The sequence below is a fragment of the Mobula birostris genome, chromosome 13 (genome assembly GCF_030028105.1).
Source record: "Mobula birostris isolate sMobBir1 chromosome 13, sMobBir1.hap1, whole genome shotgun sequence".
Classification (NCBI taxonomy): domain Eukaryota; kingdom Metazoa; phylum Chordata; class Chondrichthyes; order Myliobatiformes; family Myliobatidae; genus Mobula; species Mobula birostris.
This window is the reverse complement of record NC_092382.1, coordinates 46229420-46252707: the sequence shown is the minus strand read 5'-3', so window position 1 is coordinate 46252707 and position 23288 is coordinate 46229420. Positions and strand designations below refer to the sequence as shown.

The following is a 23288-nucleotide window of genomic DNA, read 5'->3' as shown; positions in this document are numbered from 1 at the left end:
TTTGGTTCTTATGTTGGCTTAGGCTTCTCATTTTAGCCTCGGTTGTGTCCTCCTGCCTTTACAATGGTTCCACTTCTTTGGGATGTATCAATCACTCAGCTCCTGAATTGCTCGCAGAAACTGCAGCCATTGCTGCTCCATTGTCACTCCTACCGTATCCCTTCCAAACAAGTTTGGCCAGCTTCTCTGCCACAGAAACATGGAGAATGTCAATACAGAACCATGCCCACTCTGGACGATCAGAACGGTAATCTATATGAGGAGACAAAATAGATGGGGGAGATTTAAAATTTTTTTTTTGCATCTCTATTTTTCAGGAGTTGGACACAGAGTCTATAGAAGTGAGGCAAAGCAGCATCAACTTCATGGACCCTGTACAGATTACACAGGTGGAGGTGTTTCCTGTCTTAAGGCAAATTACCGTGGATAAATCCCCAGGGCCTGACAAGTTGTTCCCTAGGACCCTGCGGAAGACAAGTGCAGAAATCGTCAGGGCCCAAGCACAGTGTGATGTCAGATCACATCTTGGTGACTAAAGTGATCTCATCTGAAATGTTGCCTTCACCCACTGATGTATTTTGTAAATCTTTTCACAGGTTAAGAACGGCAAGGAATTTGTCTCCCAGAATCTCAGAGACAACACACCAGTGTTGCCCTTCTTGTCCATTAAGAAGTGGATCGAGGGTTTCACTCAATCATCCTTCCTGCTCACACTGTTGGAATGGATTCACTCAGTCATCTGAACTGAAAGTCCATCAGCAATTCCACACTGGGACACGGCCACTCACTGTTCTGTATGTGGGAAGGGAATTAGTCAGTCATCCCACCTGCGGACACATCAGTCAGTTCACACTGGGCAGAGGCTGGCCACCTGCTGAATTTGTGGGGAAGGATTCACTCGATCATCTGACCTAATGGCTCATCAGCGAATTCACACCGGGGAACGGCTATTCACCTGCTCGGACTGTGGGAAGGGATTCACTCGCTCATCAAACCTACTAGCTCACCAAACAGTTCACACTGGGGAGAGGCCGTTCACCTGCTCAGAATGTGGGAAGGGATTCGCTCGCTCATCCAACCTGCAGGCACACCAGGCAGTTCACACAGCGGAGAGGCCGTTTACCTGCTCAGACTGTGGGAAAGGATTTATTCTGTCATCTCAACTGAAGGTACACCAGTCAGTTCACACTGGGGAGAGGCCATTCACCTGCTCAGACTGTGGGAAGGGATTCACTCGGTCATCACAACTGAAGGTGCATCGGCAAATTCACACTGCGGACAGACTGTTCACCTGCTCAGACTGTGGGAAGGGATTCACTCGGTCATGTCAACTGAAGGTACATCAGCGCATTCACACTGGGGAGAAGCCTTTCACCTGCTCAGAGTGTGGGAAAGGATTCACTCAGTCATCCCACCTACAGGCACACCAGTCAGTTCACACTGGGAAATGGCCGTACACCTGCTCAGACTGTGGGAAAGGATTCACTAGGTCATCTGGCCTAAAGACACACCAATCAGTTCACACTGGAGTGTGGCCATTCACCTGCTCAGAATGTGGGAAGGGATTCTCTCAATCATCCAACCTTCTGGCTCACCAGTCAGTTCACACCAGGGAGAGGCCATTTACCTGCTCAGACTGTGGGATGGGATTCACTTCATCATCTAACCTACTGAGACACCAGTCAGTTCACACTGGGGAGAGGCCGTTCACCTGCTCGGATTGTGGGAAGACATTCACTCAGTTATCCAGCCTACAGACACACCAGAAAGCCCACACTGGAAAGAAGCCATTCACCTGCTCAGACTGTGAAAGAGGATTCACTCACTCATCCACCCTACGGAGACACCAGTCAGTTCACACAGGGGAGTGGCCATTCACCTGCTCAGACTGTGGGAAGGGATTCATTGGGAGATTTCAACTGAAGGTTCATCGAAGAGTTCACACTGGGGAGAGGCCATTCACCTGCTCAGACTGTGGGAAGGGATTCACACAGTTAGCTAGCCTACAAGCACATCAGTCAGTTCACTCTGGGGAGAAGCCATTTATCTGCTCGGATTGTGGGAAGAGATTCACTCAGTCATCTCAACTGAAGGTACATCAGCAAGTTCACACTGGGGAGAGGCTATTCACCTGCTCAGACTGTGGGAAGGGATTCACTTTGTCATCTCACCTGCTGACACATCAGTCAGTTCACACTGGGGAGAGGCTGTTCACCTGCTCAGATTGTGGGAAGAGATTCACTCAGTTATCCAGCCTGCAGACACACCTGGCATCCCACACAGGGAAATGGCTGTTCAACTGCCCAGACTGCGGGAAAGGATTCAACCACTCATCCACCCTCCAGAGACACCAGTCAGTCCACACTGTAGTATGGCCGTTCACATGCTCAGACTGTGGGAAGGGATTCACCCGGTCATTTCAACTGAAGGTACATCAGAGAGTTCACACTGGGGAGAGGCCATTCACCTGTTCGTTGTGTGGGAAGGGATTCACACAGTTAGCTAGCCTACAAGCACACCAGTCAGTTCACACTGGGGAGAAGCCATTTACCTGCTTAGACTGTGGGAAAGGATTCACTCAATCATGCCACCTGAAGCTACATCAGCGAGTTCACACTGGGGAGAGGCCATTCATCTGCTCAGTGTGTGGGAAGGGATTCACTCGGTCATCCGACCTATTGGCACACCAGGCAGTACACATTGGAAAGAGGCCATTCACCTGCTCAGACTGAAGGAAGGGTTTCACCCATCTATTTGGTCTAAGGGACACCAGTAAGTTCACACAGCGGAGATGCTGTTCACCTGCTGTGACTGTGGAAGGTGTTCAGTCATGTATGTAACTTTATGACACACTACTGTAGTCAGAAAAGTTTTAAGTTTATGAATTCTGCAATTATTGTTGCTGCTCACCACACCCAGTTCTGCACCCTGGTCACTGGGCATGGGAGAAGTTTCTTCTACTGCATATTCACCTTTAATGGGACTGGAGTTTAATATTCTGGATCTGTGACAAATAAATCAGTTCTGTTTTAAACTCTGTCTCCGGTACTTAGTGAAACAACACCATAAGATACCACGTAACGTGTGTTCTATTGCTGCTGATACTTTTACTGGGTTGTGTGTACGTGACACTGGGAAGAGTTCTCCAACTCTCAGTCAGGTGCTCCACGCTTCCTTGTCACTATCTTGTCTGCTCAGATGGTTGGGATGTCTCCCATGAAGGGTCATACTCATTCCACTGGTTAATGTTTTCTTCCATTGTGATGATTCCTTTTTCTGAGTTGGCCTCTCATTTAAGTTTTCTGGTCTGTATTTCTTATCACGATTGCATACACACACCTGGAGTTCTGAATCCTGTTCATTTTTGATGAAAGTATATACTTAGAAGTTTTATCTGACTGTTGTGTGATTTTTTTTTTTCGTGTGTGTTACTTCTCTTCCTCCTGTCCAAGGTAATGTTAATCTAAGTGGGTTTGAATGTAAATAGTCTATTCTAAACTTTTCTAAAGTTCTTATTTATCTTTGTAAATTTGACTGATTGAAATGGGACCAAGATATTTTTTTTATTTCAAAAAAAAGTCAATTGATGAAGATGTTTATTGCCTTTGTTGGATTTGTTAACTATTGAGCTCTGTTTGGCAGTTTTTTAAAAAAAAACTTTGAACTAAATTTTCTTAAAGGTTTTCTCTATTTTGCACTACTTTCTATTTTCTTTGCTTGTTGATATTCCAGATATGTGGGTGTCAAGAGTCCCAATGAAGGGTCTTGGCCCGAAATGTTGATTCCCATCCATAGATGCTGCCTGACATGCTGAGCTCCTCCAGCACTTTGTGTGTAGTTCTCTGGATTTCTAGCATCTGCAGGTCCTCTTGTTTCCCAGATACTTGCATGCTTCTTGAAAGAACAAGCTGGTTGTGGGGTTGTGTGTGGCTCTGTTGGTAAAATATTAAACAAAATCATTAGAAAGAAGTGGCATAGGGTTGGAAGGTGTAGAATCTGTGGGTAGATTTAAGGAGCAGCAAATGTTAAAAAAAAAAAAAAAAAAAAAATCCTTGATGGGAATTGTATGGAGACCCCCAAACAGTAGTAAATATGTGGTCCACAAAATAAAATGGGAGATAGAAAATGCGTGCCAAAAGGGCAATGTTACAATAGTCATGGGGGATTGTCATGCAGGTGACTAGGAAAATTAGGATGGTGTTGGTCTCAAGAGGAGAAATTCGTAGAGATCCTACAAGATGCTTTTTTAGAGCAGCTCGTGATTGAGCCCACTTGGGAATCAGCTATTCTGGATTGGGTGTTGTAATGAACCGGATTTAATTAGGTCACTTAAGTTCAAAGAACCCTTAGGGGCAAGTGATCTTAATATGATCAAATTCACCCTGACATTAGAGAAGGAGAAGCTAAAGTCCGATGTGGAATAAAGAGAATTACAGAGGCATGAGAGCAGAATTGGTCAAAATTGATTTGAAAAGAACACGGGCAGGGATGAAAACAGAGCAGCAATGGCAGGAATTTCTGGAAGCAATTTGAAAGGCACAGGATATACAAATCACAAAGAGGAAGCAGTATTCTAAAGGTAAGGTGACAAAACCGTGGCTGATCAGAGAAACCAAAGACAACATAAAAACCAAAGAGAGAGCATGGAGCAAAAATTACTAGGAAGTTAGAGGATTAGGAAGCTTTTAAAAACCAACAGAATGCAACTAAAATAAATAAGTATGAAACGATGGGATACAGTGGTGAGCTAACCAGTAATATTAAAGAGAACGCCATTTTTTCTTCAGGTACATTTAGTGTACAAGAGAGGTGGAAACCACTGGGAAATGATGCTGGAGAGGTAGTAATGGGGTGGGGGTGCAAGGTGATGGCAGATGAACTGAATAAGTATTGTACATCACTCTTATCTGTCGGAGACACTGGCAGGAATATGAAAGTCCCAGATGTCAGTGGTCAGAATGTGTAAAGTTACGTTACTCGGGAGAAGTTTCTTGGGAAACAGAGATGGTCTGAAGGTAAATAGATCACCTGGACCAGATGGTGTTCACCCCAGAGATCTGAAAGAGGTGGCTGAAGGGATGTGGAGGCATTAGCAATCATCTTTCGAGATCTTACCCCCACTATCCGAAATCTCCTCTCCTCACCCACCCTCCCAACTCCAGTCCTGTCCCCGCTTGCAGGGCAACAGTCTGCCGGTGTTTGCCCCCCAATGTGGTGAATCGCCACCACCGTGGGCTCAGACATTTCCACAGATGAGCCCCTCCTGTCCCCACCGGGACAAACATCCTGTCCGCCCCCTCTCTCACCGTCTTCATCCTCTCCCTCCCCGGGGAACCGGCATCAAACCGACGGGCCGAGCGGTCTCCTCCTACCTCTCAGCGATACATCAGACTCCGGCCGCAGGAGACGCTTCACAAACGCCCCAACTTCCCTCGGAGGGAATTAGAAGTAAATCAAAAAATGGGACATTTACTTTGGGATTTGTTCCGCTCGAACAGTGAGTCCGCCGTCGGCGTGCCATACGATTTCATCAGGGGTAACGCCCTCTCGACTGGTCCGCCTCTGCTATTGGGTGCAAACACTGATCGACATTCCTGTCCACCAATGGGAATAGAGCAGCTCCTGAAGCGTTGGTTTTCAGCGGTGCAGGAGGGCGTGGTTACGCGATTAGCAGCTCAGCCATTAAACCGATAAAGCTCGAGCTCACCAGCGCGTGGGTGACGTAAGACACAGCGCACGTGAGGGCAGATCCCGGTGTGGGGAGCCCATGTGTGATGTTAGGCGCGTGGGTGCGCCTGTGTGACATCACCTCTGGGGGGATCGATCGTATTTAAAAGCACCTTAATGGACGTTTCTTATGATTTCAGTGGGACAACAACATTAATCTCGGGTTTCATCACTGAATCCAGTGTTGTGAGATGTAAACTCCCCTGTTATGTGTCCGGCTGTGCCGTGTTGTTGGTGGAGTGGGCAGCATGGTGTTTGTCTCGATTCGGGTCACAACACCAGAATTGCCAGCGGGGTCCACACACAGTGTATTAGTGACCAGAAAACCTCCCGTCCCTGCAGTCTTTGTCTCCTGGTAAACTCAACACCCTGACAATGTGGACCATAGACACCCCTTCCTCTCAGAGTCAGGGAATCATTCAGACAGTGATCAAAGAGAGGAATTATATTTAGCTCCTCCGCAGTTGTGCGGGGTAGGGTTGTTTTTTTTTGGGGGGGGTCAATATTAATTGTTGCGTTTTGTGCGGTGAGACGGATTTTTTTGAAGGTGAACCATTGGGATGCCGTTATTTTTTTCATGCTGGGGAAGCTTGATGTTTCTCTCTGAACGACTTTCATGTTCTTTGTTTCGTGGCTCTCTGGAGAAGAACAAAAACTCAGAGTTGTATATGGATACCTGCTTTGATAATAAGTTAACCTTTGAACTATCTGCTCCGAGCGGGACTTCCCGGTGTATAAACATTTTCACTCCGATTCCCATTCCGGTTGCGACGTGTCAACCCATCGCCTCCTCTTGTGCCAAGATGAGGCCACCCTCAGGGTCCAGGATTAGCACCTTATATTCCGTCTGAGTACCCTCCAACCTGATGGCATGAATATCGATTTCTCCTTCCGGTGAACAAATCTCCCGCTCACCTCTCCCTCCCACTCCCTCTCTTCCTCTCTGACTTTTCACGTCCTGTCACCTGCTGATCACTTCTCTCCGGGTCCACTGCTCCCTCCCTTTCTCCTATTCTCCACTCTCCTCTCCTATTAGATCATATTTTCTTCTGCTCTTGAGCTTTCCCACCTACCTGGCTTCACCTATCACCTTCCAGCTCGGCATTTCCTCGCCCGCCCCGATTTTATTCAGATTTTTCCCCCATTCCATCTCCGTCCTGAAGGAGGGTTCAACTGGAAACGTCGGCTGTTCATAGATGCTGCCCAACCTGCTGAGTTCCGCCAGCATTTTATGTGTGTTGCTCTGTATTTCCAGCATCTGCAGACTTTGTCCTGTTTGTGATTTACCTCTCCGTCGTCCATCCCGCCTCCGGCCACCGGTGGCGCCGCATGGACCTCCGGCCACTGGCGGCGCTGCATAGACCTCCGGCTACTGGTGGCGCTGCATGGACCTCCGGCTACTGGTGGCGCTGCATGGACCTCCGGTCACTGGTGGGATGAGCAGACCTCCGGCCACCGGTGGTGCTGCGGAGAACCTCCTGCTATACGCATGCGCAGTGCCGACAGCAGCTATAGCCGGTGTGTGCTGTTTGGGCGACGGTGAGTTGGATACCCTCAGGGTTGTGTAAATCTGGGTTAGGGCATTGGGAAATCAGCGCTAGCTCTGCCGGACGGCCGGAGCAGGGGTGCAGTGGCAATTTTTTGGTGCCGGAGCTGTACGAGGGGTGATTGATAAGTTCGTGGCCTAAGTTGGAAGGCCTAAAGTTATACAGCTCTCGTTACATCCACGTGTAGTTCAACTCTTTGAGTGATTATGCAGAAAGTTTGGAGTTAATAACTTTTGTGGTATTTCTGTTTCAGATAATTGAAAAATGCTAGGTTTTCTAAAATTGACTCCTTCCACCTTAGGCCACGAACTTACCAATCACCACATGGCATTTCAGCAATGATCAGCTTTATGTCTGAGGAGCATTTGATGGTTCTGCACCTGTGCTCAATGGAGTTCAGAGGGACGGTGGGGGTGGTGGAGGGATGTATGGTTAAGCAAACCTACGAAATGCTGAAAAGCCTGGATACAGTGGACATGGAGAGGATGTTTCCATTAGATATTAATCTGACAGCAGAGTCTCAGAATAAAGATGCTTACCTTAAAAACTGAGATGAGAAAATTTTTCTGGCAAAAGTATGTCTGATCTGTGGAAGTTGTTGCCACAGAGGTTGGGTGAGGCTGTCATTTGGGTATATTTATGACAGATTAATATATTCATGATTGCTAATTAGCTTCAGGGTTACAGGAGGAAGGCAGGGTCTTCTCTCAGACCCAGTTACAATCATTCCAGGTCTGGTAATGTGCTTCCAGCAGCCCAGCCCTTTAAAACCACTCCCATTCTGTGGAAGTCGAATCCGGATAAAGTCACTCAGAGACCGTATAAGTACAAACTCTTTATTCCAAGCACCCGGGGCTTACTCAGTCCAGGACTGTTCCCGACCAATCCACCAACTGACTAACAATTCCGCTTATGCCACAGGTATATCCATCCAGATACCCCACACACAAGACAGGCTGGAGCCAAAGTTATTTACTACATGACAGCCCCTAAAGACAAATTACAAAATAGTCATAATGGCTTACACACACAGAACAGACTGAAGTTGTCCTATCTCTGCACATGAGTGCACAGGGAGATAAGCATCCTGAAATCCTAGCTAGCTACCCTCAAGGAGAAATATGGCTCAGCATGGCTCAGCACATCTGTTGATCATCAGCAGTTTCTTTCAGAAAAACAGGCTGCTATTGTTTAACGAAGTGCTAACCCTTTTACATACTTTATTACTCCCTCCTTTTCATCATTACATGATCAACAAAGCAGTATTTTTTTACAGAGAAAGCAACCGAGTACGGCATTGATTTATCAGAGGGTAAAAACAGCGTACGACAGTAATGAGAACAATGATATGTACAACTATTAGGCCATAATGCAATATCTCGTCCCACATATTACCGAACATACCTCCGAAGACCACCATTTCGACCCTTCAGTGAACCTGTGTAAATCCTGCCCTACTTTCTTGATGCTGTCAGTCTCCTTGGCAGTGTGCTCGGAGAGGGATGTAATGTTAGTAGACTCATCAGGGATATAGGTGCAGCATTCTGTGTAAATAATAGCACAGGTTCCCCCTTTCTCAGCCAGGATAAAATCTGAAGCCATACGATTCTGTGGGATTGTTTGCCGGATTGCAATCATTTCAGTGGATATTTCTGTTACTTGGGCCTGTGATTCTGTCAGGGCCCCTGCAGTATTGTGGCCAGCTCCTCAAGTGCTGTAGCCAAATTGATTATCTCTCGTGAATTCCTGGCTACTCCATAGGAGAGAAAAGCGATCATCCAAAATCGCTCAGTCTCAGTTATTCCTCTCCGCTGTTGGGCACCTGCAAGTATGGCCAGGATGCATGTTTCCCAGTACAGGAAGTTCTGTTTGAGAGATACCATCCCTCAGAACACTGACAGCCACAGTTATCTCTGACTGGACCACAGTTCCTCACCTCACTTCCCTGGGTGTTATTTGAGAAAGCTCAGGCTGAGAGTTCCTCACTCTGGTTCAGTGGGATTACTGTTGCGTAACCGGCAACAATGAATATTTACCGAGACAGGTTTTATAAAAACAACCAAACATTTATTAAACACGTATAAACGATAAGGAGGTAAAGACAAAGGAAAACTTTAACTGGAGGTTAACAGGTACGCAGTTGTTCACCAGCTCGCCACTCGACTCTGGTTCTTAAAGTGTTAAATGCTGAAAACAGTTCTTAAAGCGATACAGTCAGGTACAGTTCTTAAAGCGATAACTTCGAAAGTCCAACAGTTTTACACATTCAATTGGGAGAGACTTCTCTGGAGAACGATTTCTTCACCGACGCACCTTTACTGCCGGTTCTGTCCACAGGATTCCCGATGCCAAAAATAAACAGTTTAAATCAACTGACCTCAAATTCCTTTTAGAGAGAGAGAGAGCGTTTGTGCATGAACTCATTGCGCTATTGCAAGAGTTATCTCAATGCAGGTTCTCTCCAACGAAGACTCAATAAGGTCGATTCTTTATTAAACTGACAACCGATGTCGACTTCTCTCGATCCTTCACTTAGATGAATTCTTCACTCTCCCTTCAAAACTGTCAGAATTGAGTAAATTGGCACTTCCAGCCACAAATTCCCAGCTCAAATACAATATCTTGTAAGAGAACACACCTTCTGTTTTAAAAATGAAACTGCGTCACAAAAACAAACACGTAACAGAAACGGAGGCACAACACATTCTACCTGGAAATCCACAAACTCAAAACCCCACTGCGTCACCTGAGTCAACCCTTATTTCGTCACGGGGCACATGTCATCACCTGACCTCACATCGGCGGGAAAATCACATCAGGTGACCTCCAAAAGACCATTACCGCATTCTCACAAAAAACACAGATCTCCTTAAGCATGTAACATTACTGACATTGGAACCATAGTTTTACCATGCTGGGGAATTTCACCACAAACCCAGCAGGCCCCTAGTTCCACCTGTTTGGCATAGGTGTGACAGAAAGGTGTTAACATGGGGGCCCCCGGATGCTGGGGTGAGCCCTCTCAAAGACATAAACACGTACACCAATACATTTTCCTTTAGTCCGAGAGAGTCCATCCACAATGTTCCTTCAGTAACACGTTTTTTGTCTGTTTGATGTATTCACCGAGATTGCCCCTTCAGTTTCACAGCCGTGGGAGTGGTCAGTAACACCTGATATGGTCGCTTCCACTGAGGTCCCAGTTTCCCTTGCTTCCAGTTCTTGCTCAGGACAAAATTCCCAGGTTCTATGGTGGGATAGTCACTCCTGTCTGTGGGGTAGTTCTCTTCCTTGTAAGCCTGTTGTACCTGTGAATGTAATGCTTGGAGAATTTTGGTTAGTTGGCATATATATTTCCCCGTCTCTTCCCATAGGCCCTACAGCTACTCAATGAGTAAACAACAAACGTTGCTTCGGAGTTTCTTTGGAAGAGGTGGTAGGGGACAGAAAAGGCCTAACGATGATGATAACGCAGAGACAGCTGAGGCCGAGACTGCAAAAAAAAAGAAAGCTTCCTGCAACAGAAAATACGACAAGTCGTACATAAAACACGGATTTATTGCGACCGGAGACTCGCACGCTCCAAGCCCCCTGTGTGTGGTATGTGGAGACAAGCTGTCTAATGAGGCAATGAAGCCCTCAAAACTGCTTCGGCACCTTGAGACCAAGCACCCTGCACTTAAAGACAAACCCATTGAGTTTTTTGTGCGGAAAAAATGTGAGCAAGCGGGACAGGAGCAAGTGGGACAGAAGGAAGTGCTGAGAGCCACCACCTCCACAAATGCTGCCGCTCTGAGAGTGTCGTACTTAGTGGCTAGCCGGATTGCTAAGGCTAAAAAGCCTTTCACCGTTGGTGAAGAATTGATTCTGCCTGCTGCCAAGGTCATGTGCCGTGAACTGTTGGGAGAAGCTGCAGCTAACAAGATGGCACAGGTTTCTCTTTCAGCTACCACAGATTCAAGGAGAATCGATGCCATAGCGGAGGACATCGAAGCACAACTGTTGGAACGGCTTAACGAGTCACCATGGTATGCTATCCAGGTCGACGAGTCTACCGATGTCGACAACAAGGCAATACTGCTGGTTTATGTGCGATATATATTTCAAGACGATGTGCACTGCCGTTGCCAACTAACACAACTGGGGCAGAACTATTCAAGTCTTTGAATGACTGCATGTCAGGCTAACTGGACTGATCATTCTGTGTTGGAATATGCACAGACGGGGCTGCAGCTGTGACTGGACGGCTGTCTGGTTTCACTACCCGAGTCTACACACTGTATCATACACAGCGAAATGCTGGTTAGCCGAAAAATGTCACCTGATCTTAACAGCGTATTGAGTGACGTTGTTGAAGTTATCAATCACATCAAAGCAAAAGCCCTTAACTCACGTCTGTTTGAGCAGCTTTGCGAGGAAATGGATGCAGAACACAAACGCTTTCTCTTACACACTGAAGTCAGGTGGCTATCAAGGAGGAGAGCCCTGGCCAGGGTTTTTGAGTTAAGAGAGCCGCTACAGAGATTTCTTTCAGGAAAAAAGTCACCACTGGCAGCACACTTCAGTGACGAGGAGTGGAGAGCAAAACTCGCTTATCTGTGTGACCTCTTCAACCTGCTCAATGAACTCAATTTGTCACTTCAAGGGAGAATGACAACTGTCTTCAAGTTGGCAGATAAAGTGTCTGCTTTCAAAGCCAAACTGGAACTGGGGGACGGTGAGTGGACAGGGGCATATTTGACATGTTCCCAACATTAGCTGGGATGTTGGGAGAGACTGAGGCTGCACCATCCCTCTCACAGCTGGAGCGCGATCACCTATCTTCGCTGGCGACAGAATTCGAGTGTTACTTCCCAAACACAAATGACCCGAGACGTGCAAAGGAATTGGTCCATGACCCATTTGTGAATGTTCCCAGTGAATCATCCATGTCAGCGCGGGAAGAAGATCAACTCCTCGAGCTTGCAAGTGACAGTGGGCTGAAAAGTATGTTTGACATAACATCCCTGCCGGCATTCTGGATCAAAGTCAAGGCTGAATATCCTGAGATAGCCACGAAAGCACTGAAAACGTTGCTTCCATTTCCGACATCATGTCTCTGTGAAGCGGGGTTTTCTGCAATGAATGCAACGAAAACTAAATTGCAGAATAGACTGGACATAAGGAACTCCCTTCGAGTATCGCTGTCTCCCAACACCCCTCGATGGGACAGTCTTGTTGCAGGAAAACAAGCCCAGGGCTCCCACTGATTCAGCGATATTGGTGTGTTGCAATGATTTTATATGTTCATACGAGGAAAATATGTGCTGTGTGTTTAATATCCAAACGTTACTTAAAATGTTATGAAGCTATTGACTTATAAGTGACTTATAGTTGAGTTATCACTATATTCATGCAAGGAAAATATGTGCTGTGTGTTTAAAAATAAATTCATTACATAAACCCTTTTGGAAACGAAATTGAGTGTATTAGCCACTTATAAGTGACTTATAGTTGACTTATCACCTGTATTCTGGTCGTGATTAACACCACCCAACCCCACCCTCGTCGGCCGGTCTGCAAGAATATTGTTAATATTAAACCGGTCCGCAATGTGAAAAAGATTGGTGACCCCTGGTTTAAAATGAGAGAAAGTCAACATGATTTGAGAGGAATGTGTATATTTCAAAATCAAAGGATAAGAACAAATGTAAAAGAATCATTGTATTTCAGTCGGAGAGGTGAATCTATGGAACAGTTGTAGTGAGAATTTAAAAACATGCACCACACTTAAAAAAGTTTTTAAAAATATATCAGAATAATTTAATGAACAAATATAAAACACATGATTTAAAATAAACGGGAGTAATGTAAATTAATGATACTTGGAACTGGATTTTGTGTTAAAAGATTATGTTTTGATTTTGATGTGAAGATTGACACCAAATATGTTTTTGTATAAGTAAGAGGGGTAGGTGTAATAAGCTGTAGCTTCAGCCTACACCCTTTCGCTCTGTGTTAAAGAATATCTATGTTTTTGTTGTTTTATGAAATCATCGTTGAGAATGATGTTTTTTGTTGTTTGTACTGACCAAAAAATAAAATTTCATTCATATCCTTCCCACCATTCAGCCCACAACCGTACACGTAGTCAGATCCCCTTCACCCACATCCACCCTTCCAGCTAGGGGACCCACAACTAAATGATTCCACAATCCCAGCTCAGCGCAAAATAAAACCGGGGCTGCAAGACCGCAGAGCCCGGAGCCTCTGACTGTCTGGCAGAGCTCGTACTCGAACATTTCCCACTGCAACCGGCCCTCGATTTACACAAACCCGAGATCAGCCCCTTCCTCACCGCCGCCCGTACAGGAGGAACACCGGCGACGGCTGGGGTCTGCACCGAGTCTGCGTTTTGCAGGAGGTTCGCCGCGGCACCACCAGTCTGCAGATGCTGGAAATCCAGAGCAACACAAACAGAACGCTGGTGGAACTCGGCAGACCGGGCAGCATCTATGGACAGTCAACGTTTCCAGCTGAACCCTCCTTCAGGACTGAGAAGGAAGGGGGGAAATATCGGAACAAAAACGGGGCGGGTGAGGAAGGGGTATCGATAATCCACAATGAACTTTAATGACCAATAAATATAATTCCTCTCTTTGATCACTGTCTGAATGATCCCCTGACTCTGAGAGGAAGGGGTATCTATGGTCCACATTGTCGGGGTGTTGAGTTTACCAGGAGACAAAGACTGCAGGGACGGGAGGTTTTCTGGTCACTAATACACTGTGTGTGGACCCCGCTGGCAATTCTGGTGTTGTGACCCGAATCGAGACAAACACCACGCTGCCCACTCCACCAACAACACGGCACAGCCGGACACATAACAGGAACTTTACATCTCACAACACTGGATTCAGTGATGAAACCCGTGATTAATGTTGTTGTCCCACTGAAATCAGAAGAAACGTCCATTCAGGTGTTTTTAAATACGAGCGATCCCCCACAGGTGACGTCGAACAGCCCCCCCCCCACGTGCCTGACGTCACACATGGGTCTCCCACACCGGGATCTGCCCTCACGTGCGCAGTGTCTTACGTCACCCACGCTCTGGTGAGCTCGAGCTTTATCGGTTTAACGGCTGGGCTACTAATCACGTGACCAGTCCCTGCCCCACCGCTGTCAACAGAGGATTCAGCCGCTGCGCTATTCCCATTGGTGCGAACCGATGTCAATCATTGGTTACACCCAGTCGCGAAGGCGGACCGGCCGAGAGGGCGTTACCCCCGCTGACCCCGTGTCCGATCTCTCCGTCAAAGCGGGATAAACCTGAAAGTAAATGTCCGCTTTCTGATTTATTTCCATTTCCCTCCGAGGGAAGTTGGGGCGTTTGTGAAGCGTCTCCTGCGGCCGGAGTCTGATGTATCGCTGAGAGGTAGGAGGAGACCGCTCGGCCCGTCGGTTTGATGCCGGTTCCCCGGGGAGGGAGAGGATGAAGACGGTGAGAGAGGGGGCGGACAGGATGTTTGTCCCGGTGGGGACAGGAGGGGCTCATCTGTGGAAATGTCTGAGCCCACGGTGGTGGCGATTCACCACATTGGGGGGCAAACACCGGCAGACTGTTGCCCTGCGAGCGGGGACAGGACTGGAGTTGGGAGGGTGGGTGAGGAGAGGACATTTCGGATGGTGGGGGTAAGATCTCGAAAGATGATTGCTAATATCTCCACATCCCTTCAGCCACCTCTTTCAGATCTCTGGGGTGAACACCATCTAGTCCAGGTGATCTATTTACCTTCAGACCATCTCTGTTTCCCAAGAAACTTCTCCCGAGTAACGTAACTTTACACATTCTGACCACTGACATCTGGGACTTTCATATTCCTGCCAGTGTCTCCGACAGATAAGAGTGATGTACAATACTTATTCAGTTCATCTGCCATCACCTTGCACCCCCACCCCATTACTACCTCTCCAGCATCATTTCCCAGTGGTTTCCACCTCTCTTTTACACTATATGTACCTGAAGAAAAATTTAGTATCCTCTTTAATATTACTGCCTAGCTCACCTATGTATTCCATCTTTTCCTTCTTAATTATTTTAGTTGCATTCTGTTGGTTTTTAAAAGCTTCCCAATCCTCTAACTTCCCAGTAATTTTTGCTCCATGCTCTCTCTTTGGTTTTTATGTTGTTTTTTGGTTTTCTCTTATCAGCCACGGTTTTGTCACCTTACCTTTAGAATACTGCTTCCTCTTTGTGATTTGTATATCCTGTGCCTTTCAAATTGCTTCCAGAAATTTCAACCATTGCTGCTTTGTTTTCATCCCTGCCCGTGTTCTTTTCAAATCAATTTTGACCAATTCTGCTCTCATGCCTCTGTAATTCTCTTTATTCCACATCGGACTTTAGCTTCTCCTTCTCTAATGTCAGGGTGAATTTGATCATATTAAGATCACTGCCCCTAAGGGTTCTTTGAACTTAAGTGACCGAATTAATTCCGCTTCATTACAACACACAATCCAGAATCGCTGATCCCCAAGTGGGCTCAACCACCAGCTGCTCTAAAAAAGCATCTTGTAGACATTCTAGGAATTCCTCCTCTTGAGACCAACACCATCCTAATTTTCCTAATCACCTGCATGACAATCCCCCATGACTATTGTAACGTTGCCCTTTTGTCACGCACTTTCTATCTCCCATTGTAATTTGTGGACCACATACTCACTACTGTTTGGTGGTCTCTATACAATTCCCATCAGGGATTTTTTTTGTACATTTGCTATTCCTTAATTCTACCCACAGATTCTGCACCTTCCAACTTTATGCCACCTCTTTCTAATGATCTTGTTTAATATTTTAGTAAAAAAGCCACACAACCCCAGTACCAGCTTGTTCTTTCAAGAAATGTATAAGTATCTGGAAACAAGAGGACCTGCAGATGCGAGAAATCTAGAGAACTACACACAAAGTGCTGGACGAGCTCAGCATGTCAGGCAGCATCTATGGATGGGAATCAACATTTCGGGCCAAGACCCTTCATCGGGACTCTTGACACCCACGTCTCTGGAATATCAACAAGCAAAGAAAATAGAAAATAGTGCAAAATAGGGGAAACCTTTAACAAAATTTAGTTCAAGGCTTTAAAAAACTTGCCAAACAGAGCTCAATAGTTAACAAATACAACAAAGGCAATAAACACTTGTATCAATATCGACATTGACTTTCTTTTATATAAAAATATCTTGGTCGCATTTCAATCGGGAAAATTAACAAAGATAAAGAACTGAAATGAAAGCTTTAGAAAAGACTATTTACACTCAGACTCAGTTAGATTAACACTACCTGGGACAGGAGGAGGAAGGGGAATAACAAACATGAAAAAAAAAATCACACAACAGTCAAATAAAACTTCTAAGTATATATTTTCATCAAAAACTGTAGAAAACTTTAGAAAAGACTATTTATACTCAAACACACTTAGATTAACACTACCTTGGACAGAATAAGGTAGAGAAATAAGACACTTGAAAAAAAATCACACAACAGAAAGTATATATTTTCATCAAAAATGAACAGAATTCAGCACTCCATGTGTGTGTATACGCAATCGTGATAAGAAATACAGACCAGAAAACTTCAATGAGAGGCCAACTCAGAAAAATGAATCATCACTATGGAAGAAAATATTAACCAGTGGAACGAGTATGACCCTCCATGGGAGACATCCCAATGATCTGAGCAGACCAGATGGTGACAAGGAAGCATCGAACACCTGACTGAGAGTTGGAGACCTCTTCCCAGAAACAGAGGGGTTCCTTGCAGAAATACAGGATAAGGTGGTTAACAAAAGGGAAAAAAAATCAAAAATACAGGAAATACAAACAAACAAGGCAGTAAATGCAGAAAATGCCAAGAGAAACCAGACACAATCCAACACGTCTCAGGATCCTGCAGCAGTTTAACTCAATCTGATTAATTACAAAGGTACAATCAAGTGGCAAATATCATTCACCAAAATCTTGCTTTAAAATACAAACTCATCAATGCCCTCCATCACTTCATTAAGGCACCATAAATTCAAGCCTGATCCAGTTTTAGAGTCAAATCTTACAAATTATATGATAATCAATACATTATTTCAGATAGGACAATCCATAATAACCATTCAAATATAATATTACAGGATAAACAAGCAGGAATGGCTCCCACACTAGATATAACCATTCCCAACACATGTTTTCCTCGACCAGTGGAGCACCTCACCACAGATATTGTTTGTGTCATCAGTCAGAAAACAGAAAAATTTTCTCTGTCAATCAGCTTCCAAATGTTGCTACTCTTGACATTTGTTGCCACGTCCTGCTGCTGATTCCCTTCTCCTCATCATACGTTCTTACCCCGACTATCGTCCACAGACCCAAACTCTGCCCTGTGCAGACCTGCCTCTGGTTCCTGACCCTGCTCCATTGAACATCCAACTGATGGTTTCCCATTCTGCTTTCAGTCTTTAGAGGCCAGGGGTGTTTCCTAACAACCCTTTAGAAGCAGAGAAAATGACCCGTAATGTGGAAGTGAGTCATGATTAAGGAGGTTAACTACCAATGTCATTCTTCCTCAGTCCAGAGATTAGAGGGGCGAAGAACATCTCAGACAGAACTGCAGTCAGCTCGACTTCTTCAGTCTGCAGAGAATTCAAGAGAAACCTCTTCACCCACAGAGTGGTGACTGATTGGAACCCATCAGCACAGGGAGAGCGAGAGGGGAACAACAGGGGAGGATTGAAAAGGACTGTCGTGGAACAGAATCACTGGTCAGGTCGAGCCAGCCTGAGTCGACTCTCTACTGTACACTAGGTGTGTCATAAATTCACCGGAGACAGAGTTTAAAATAGAACTGATTTATATGTCACAAATCCAGAATATTAAACTCCAGTCCCATTAAAGGTGAATATGCAGCAGAAGAAACTCCTCCCATGCCCAGTGACCAGGGTGCAGAACTGGGTGTGGTGAGCAGCAGCAATAATTGCAGAGTTCAGCACCGACAGTCACTCTCAAAATTGCATTCAGCAACGTTGATGGACAAATATCCAGCATGAAGCTTATTGAAATTTTCTCCCAGTGTGAACCCGGTAGTGTGTCACAAGGTTAGATGACTGAGTGAATCCCTTCCCACACTGAGAGCAGGTGAACGGCTTCTCCCCAGTGTGAACTCTCTGGTGACTCTGTAGGTGGGTTGACTGCGTGAATCCCTTCCCACATTCTGAGCAGGTGAACGGCCTCTCCCCAGTGTGAACTCGCTGGTGTCTCTGTAGGGTGGATGACTGAGTGAATCCTTTCCTACAGACTGAGCAGGTGAACGGCTTCTCCCCAGTGTGAACTCTCTGGTGACTCTGTAGGTCGGATGACTGGGCGAATGTCTTCCCACAGACTGAGCAGGTGAACGGCCTCTCCCCGGTGTGAACTGACTGGTGTCTCCATAGATCAGGTAATAAAGTGAATCCTTTCCCACAGTCTGGGCAGGTGATTGGCTTCTCCCCAGTGTGAAATCGCTGGTGCCTAAGAGCATCACATGATCGACTGAATCCCTTCCCACAGTCTGAGCAGGTGAACGGTCTCTCCCCTGTGTGAACTCGCTGGTGTGCCAGCAGATCAGATGAACGAGTGAATCCCTTCCCACAGTCTGAGCAGGTGAACGGCTTCTCCCCAGTGTGAACTCGCTGGTGTGCCAGCAGTCCCGATGACTGAGTGAATCCCTTCCCACAGTCTGAGCAGGTGAACGGCCTCTTTCCAGTATGAACTTGCTGGTGACTCTGTAGGTGATGTAATAAAGTGAATCCCTTCCCACAGTCTGAGCAGGTGAACAGCTTCTCCCCAGTGTGAAATCGCTGGTGTCTATGAAGGTCGGATGATCCATGGAATCCCTTCCCACAGTCCGAGCAGGTGAACGGTCTCTCACCAGTGTGTACTCGCTGGTGTACCAATAGTCCGGATGACTGAGTGAATCCCTTCCCACAGTCCGAGCAGGTGAACGGTCTCTCCCCAGTGTGAACTCGCTGGTGTGCCAATAGTCCGGATGACTGAATGAATCCCTTTCCACAGTCCGAGCAGATGAACGGTCTCTCCCCAGTGTGAACTCGCTGGTGTACCAATAGTCCGGATGACTGAGTGAATCCCTTCCCACAGTCTGAGCAGGTAAACGGCCTCTCTCCGGTGTGAACTCGCTGATGACTCTGTAGGGTGGATGACTTAGTGAATCCCTTTCCACAGTCCGAGCAGGTGAACGGCCGCTCCCTGGTGTGAACTCGCTCGTGTGTCATTAGGTCAGATGACCGAGTGAATCCTTCCCCACAAATTCAGCAGATGACCTGCCTTTGCCCAGTTAGAACTGACTGGTGTGTCCACAGGTTGGAAGACCGACTGAATCCCTTCTCACGCACATAACAGGCAAATAGCCTTGCCCAGTGTGAACTTACTGATGTACCTTCAGTTGAGATGAACGAGTGAATCCATTCCCACAGTCTGAGCAGGAAGGATGACTGAGTGAATCCCTTGCTCCACTTCTTAAATATCTGGCCAAAGACAGCAAAACTGGCGTGCTGTGTTCGAGATTCCCAGAGACAAATTTCTTCTCATTTTTAACCTGTAAAAAGATTTACAAAATCCATCAATGGCTGAAGGACAACATTTCAGATGAGATCACTTCAGTCGCTAAGACGTGAACTGACATCACATTGTTACAGTGAGGTTCAACCAAAGTTGGAGAGAGAAATCTTCTTCTAACTGGGCACAGTGCTGGTATCTGAAATGACCATCAAACTCTCTGATGATCTTCCTGTCTCGATAGGAATGGGGCATTTCTGCCACCTCCAATCTGTCACCTGTCTCAGCTTGACTTTCTCCCTTGGTATTATTCCCTGTTCCCACTGAGCTGCATGGGTTCCTGGCCCCACAGTAACTGAAACACTCTCACACAAATAGCCTTTGTTGACGTGCAGCTGGGATTTTCTTGTATGTACTGTTAATTTAAAGTGCCACAGTTTTAGCAAATATTTTAGTAAATATCTCCTACTCAGATGTATGGTTAGTCTGCACAGCTGTTAAAAGGAATTATAGAGTGAATGTTAGTATTATTTAAGGTTCTTGTCAGAGTCATAGAAAAGTACAACACAGAAGCAGACCCTTTGGCCCATCTAGTTGCTGTCGAGCTATTTAAACTTTCTACTCCCATACCCCTACCATCCAGGTACCTACACAAACCCCTAACATGTTGCAATCGAACTCGCATACACCATTTGTGCTGGCTGCTCACTCCACACCCAGATGACCGTCTGTGTTAAGAAGTTTCCCCTCATTTTCCCCTCAGCATTTCACCTTTCATCCTTAACCCATGGCCTCTGGTTATAGTCCCACCCAATCTCAGTGGTAAAAGCCAGCTTGCATTTACCCTATCTATACCCCTCTCAATTGTGGTATACCTCCATCAAATCTCTCCTCAATCTTCTATGTTCCAAGGAATAAAGTCCTGACCTGTTCACTCTTTCCTTATAACCCAAGTCCTCCAGATGTGGCAACATCCTTCTGAATTTTCTCTGAACTCTTTCAACCTCTTTTACATCTTCCCTGTAGGTTGGTGACCAAAACTGCACACAATACTCCAAATTAGGCTGCAACATTGTCTTGTACAATGTCAACATAACATCCATCTCCTGTACTCAGTACTTTGATTTATGAAGGTCAATGTGTCAAAATCTTTCTTTCCATCCCTATTCAACTCTGACAACACTTTCAGTGAATTATAGACCTGTATTCCCAGATCCGTTGCTTCTACAGCACTCCTCACTGTCCGACCACTCACTGTGTAATTCTAGGTCCTACCAAAGTGCAACACCTCGCACTTGTCTCATTAAATTCCACTTCCCATTTCTCAAACCATTTTCCCAGCTGGTCCAGATCCCACTGCAAGCCATGATAGTCTTCCTTGCTGTCCACTACACCACCAATCTTGGTGTCAGCCACAAATTTGCTGATCCAGTTAACCACACTATCATCCAGATTACTGATATAGATGACAAACAACAACAGATCCAACACTGATCCCTGTGGCACACCACTAGTCACAGGCCTCCGGTCAGAGAGGCAACCATCTGCTACCACAGTCTGGCTTCTCCCAAAGACAGTGTCTCATCCAATTTACTATCTCATCTTGAATGCTGAGTGACTGAACCTTCTTGACCAAACTCCCATATGAGACTTTGTCAAGTGCTTTGAGTTCATCCACTTTCCTGAAAACTTCCTCGTGAGACTCGATAAGATTGGCTAGACATGACCAACCATGCACAGAGCCATGCTGTCTATCCTTAATCAGTCCACATCCATCCAAATACTTATATATCTGGTTCCTGCACATACGTTCCAATAACTTTCCCACTGCAGGTGTCAAGCTCACCAACGTACAATTTCTGAGTTTATTTTTAGAGCCTTTCTTGAACAGCGGAATAACATTGGCTGTCCTCCAATCCTCCAGTCCCTCACCTGTCACTGAGGATGACTTAAGTATCTGTGCTTGGGCCCTGACAATTTCTGCATTTGTCTTCCACAGGGTCCCGGGGCCTTGTCAGGCCCTGGGGATTTATCCACGGTAATTTGCAAACACCTCCACCTCTGTAATCTGTACAGGGTCCATGAAGTTGATGCTGCTTTGCCTCACTTCTGTAGACTCTGTGTCCATCTCCTGTGTAAGTATGGATGCAAAAAAATATCTCCCCCATCTATTTTGTCTCCTCATATGGATTATCATTCTGATCTTCCAGAGGATTAATATTTTCCCTTGCAACCTTTTTGCTCTTAACATGTCTGCAGAATCCCTGAGGAGTCTTCTAAACCTTGTCTGCTGGGGTAACCATGCCTTCTTTTATTTCTTTCATAAGTGTTCACTTGAATTTCCTGTACTTCATAGGAAGGAAGGAAAGAACATCGACTCAGGCCATGAGAGGCCCGCGTCGGGCATTTTCATGCCTTACAAGGTGCAGGTTGGAAGTCTGTCTGGGGCGCCACTCCTCGCACAGACACTAGAGCAATGTGTGGCTAAGTGCCTTGCTCAAAGACACAAACACGCTGCCACAGCTGAGGCTCAAACTTCATAAGTACCCCATTTGTTCCTATTTTCCTGAACCTGGTATGCACCTCCTTTTTATTGATCTGGGAGATGAAAGCCAAAGGGGTGATAGAGCTGCATGTCGAGAGGTGGGGGTAGTGGGGGGGGGGACATTTAAACTAAAGTTGCAGGGTGAATGGGAGCCTGAATAACAGAACAGATAGTAGAGAGGTTGTGGAGACAGATGTTGTTCTGTCCTCAAACAAAGTCAGGAATGAAAACGTTGAGCATGGTGCAGTGAATATGCTCAATCCTGTATATTTCAATACAAGCAGCAGCGTAGGAAAGGCGGATGTGTTCAGGGCATGGATCAACACCTGGAATTATGACACTAGGACCTGGCAACTGTGGACTGGGACAGGCTGCTTTGTGGCAAAGGTGTGCTTGGTAAATGGGAGGCCTTCAAAGTGAAGTTTTGGAAGTACAAAGCAGGTATGTGCTTGTCAGAATAAAAGGTAAAGATAGAAACTGTATTTCAAGAGATATTGAGACCCTGGTGAAGCACAAAACGGAGTTGCATAACAGGGATAGGCAGGCAGGTTCTCTTGGAGTATAAGAAATGCAAGAGAACAAATAAGAAATAAATCAGAATGGCTAAAAGAAGGCATGAGATTGCCCTCACAGAAAAAATGAAGGATAATCCTAAGGGATTCTAGAGATACATTAAGATCAAAAGTATTGCAAGGGACAAAGTTGGTCCTCTGAAAGACCAGAATGGTAATCCGTGTTTGGAACCAAAGCAGATGGGGAAGATCATCTCTATTTACTCAGGAGATGGGCACAGAGTCTATGGAAGTGTGGGAAAGCAGCATTAACATCGTGGACCCTGTACAGATTAAAGAAGAGAGGATGTTTGCTATCCTGAGGCAGATTAGGGTGGATAA

At 45.9% G+C, this 23288-nt stretch overlaps 3 protein-coding genes across 3 annotated transcripts in view; 2 read left to right on the top strand and 1 right to left on the bottom strand.

Moving 5' to 3' along the window:
- The window catches only part of LOC140206765 (uncharacterized), a 61484-nt gene that overhangs the window by 4126 nt on the left and 34070 nt on the right, over nt 1-23288 (top strand). The window contains exons 2-4 of the mRNA XM_072274970.1: nt 318-1681; nt 1913-2226; nt 2371-2690. Coding sequence (XP_072131071.1) covers nt 915-1681; nt 1913-2226; nt 2371-2690 — 1401 coding nt within the window. The 5' untranslated portion in view covers nt 318-914. The remainder of the gene's footprint in view (nt 1-317; nt 1682-1912; nt 2227-2370; nt 2691-23288) is intronic.
- LOC140206774 (uncharacterized) overlaps nt 1-23288 on the bottom strand; it is a 59203-nt gene that overhangs the window by 31634 nt on the left and 4281 nt on the right. The window contains exon 2 of the mRNA XM_072274987.1: nt 18377-19890. Coding sequence (XP_072131088.1) covers nt 18377-19567 — 1191 coding nt within the window. The 5' untranslated portion in view covers nt 19568-19890. The remainder of the gene's footprint in view (nt 1-18376; nt 19891-23288) is intronic.
- Nucleotides 7217-13336, top strand: LOC140207404 (SCAN domain-containing protein 3-like). Its single transcript, XM_072275933.1, has 2 exons — nt 7217-7266; nt 10649-13336. The coding sequence occupies exons 1-2, from the start codon at nt 7217-7219 to the stop codon at nt 11439-11441; spliced, it is 843 nt and encodes a 280-aa protein (XP_072132034.1). The 3' UTR covers nt 11442-13336.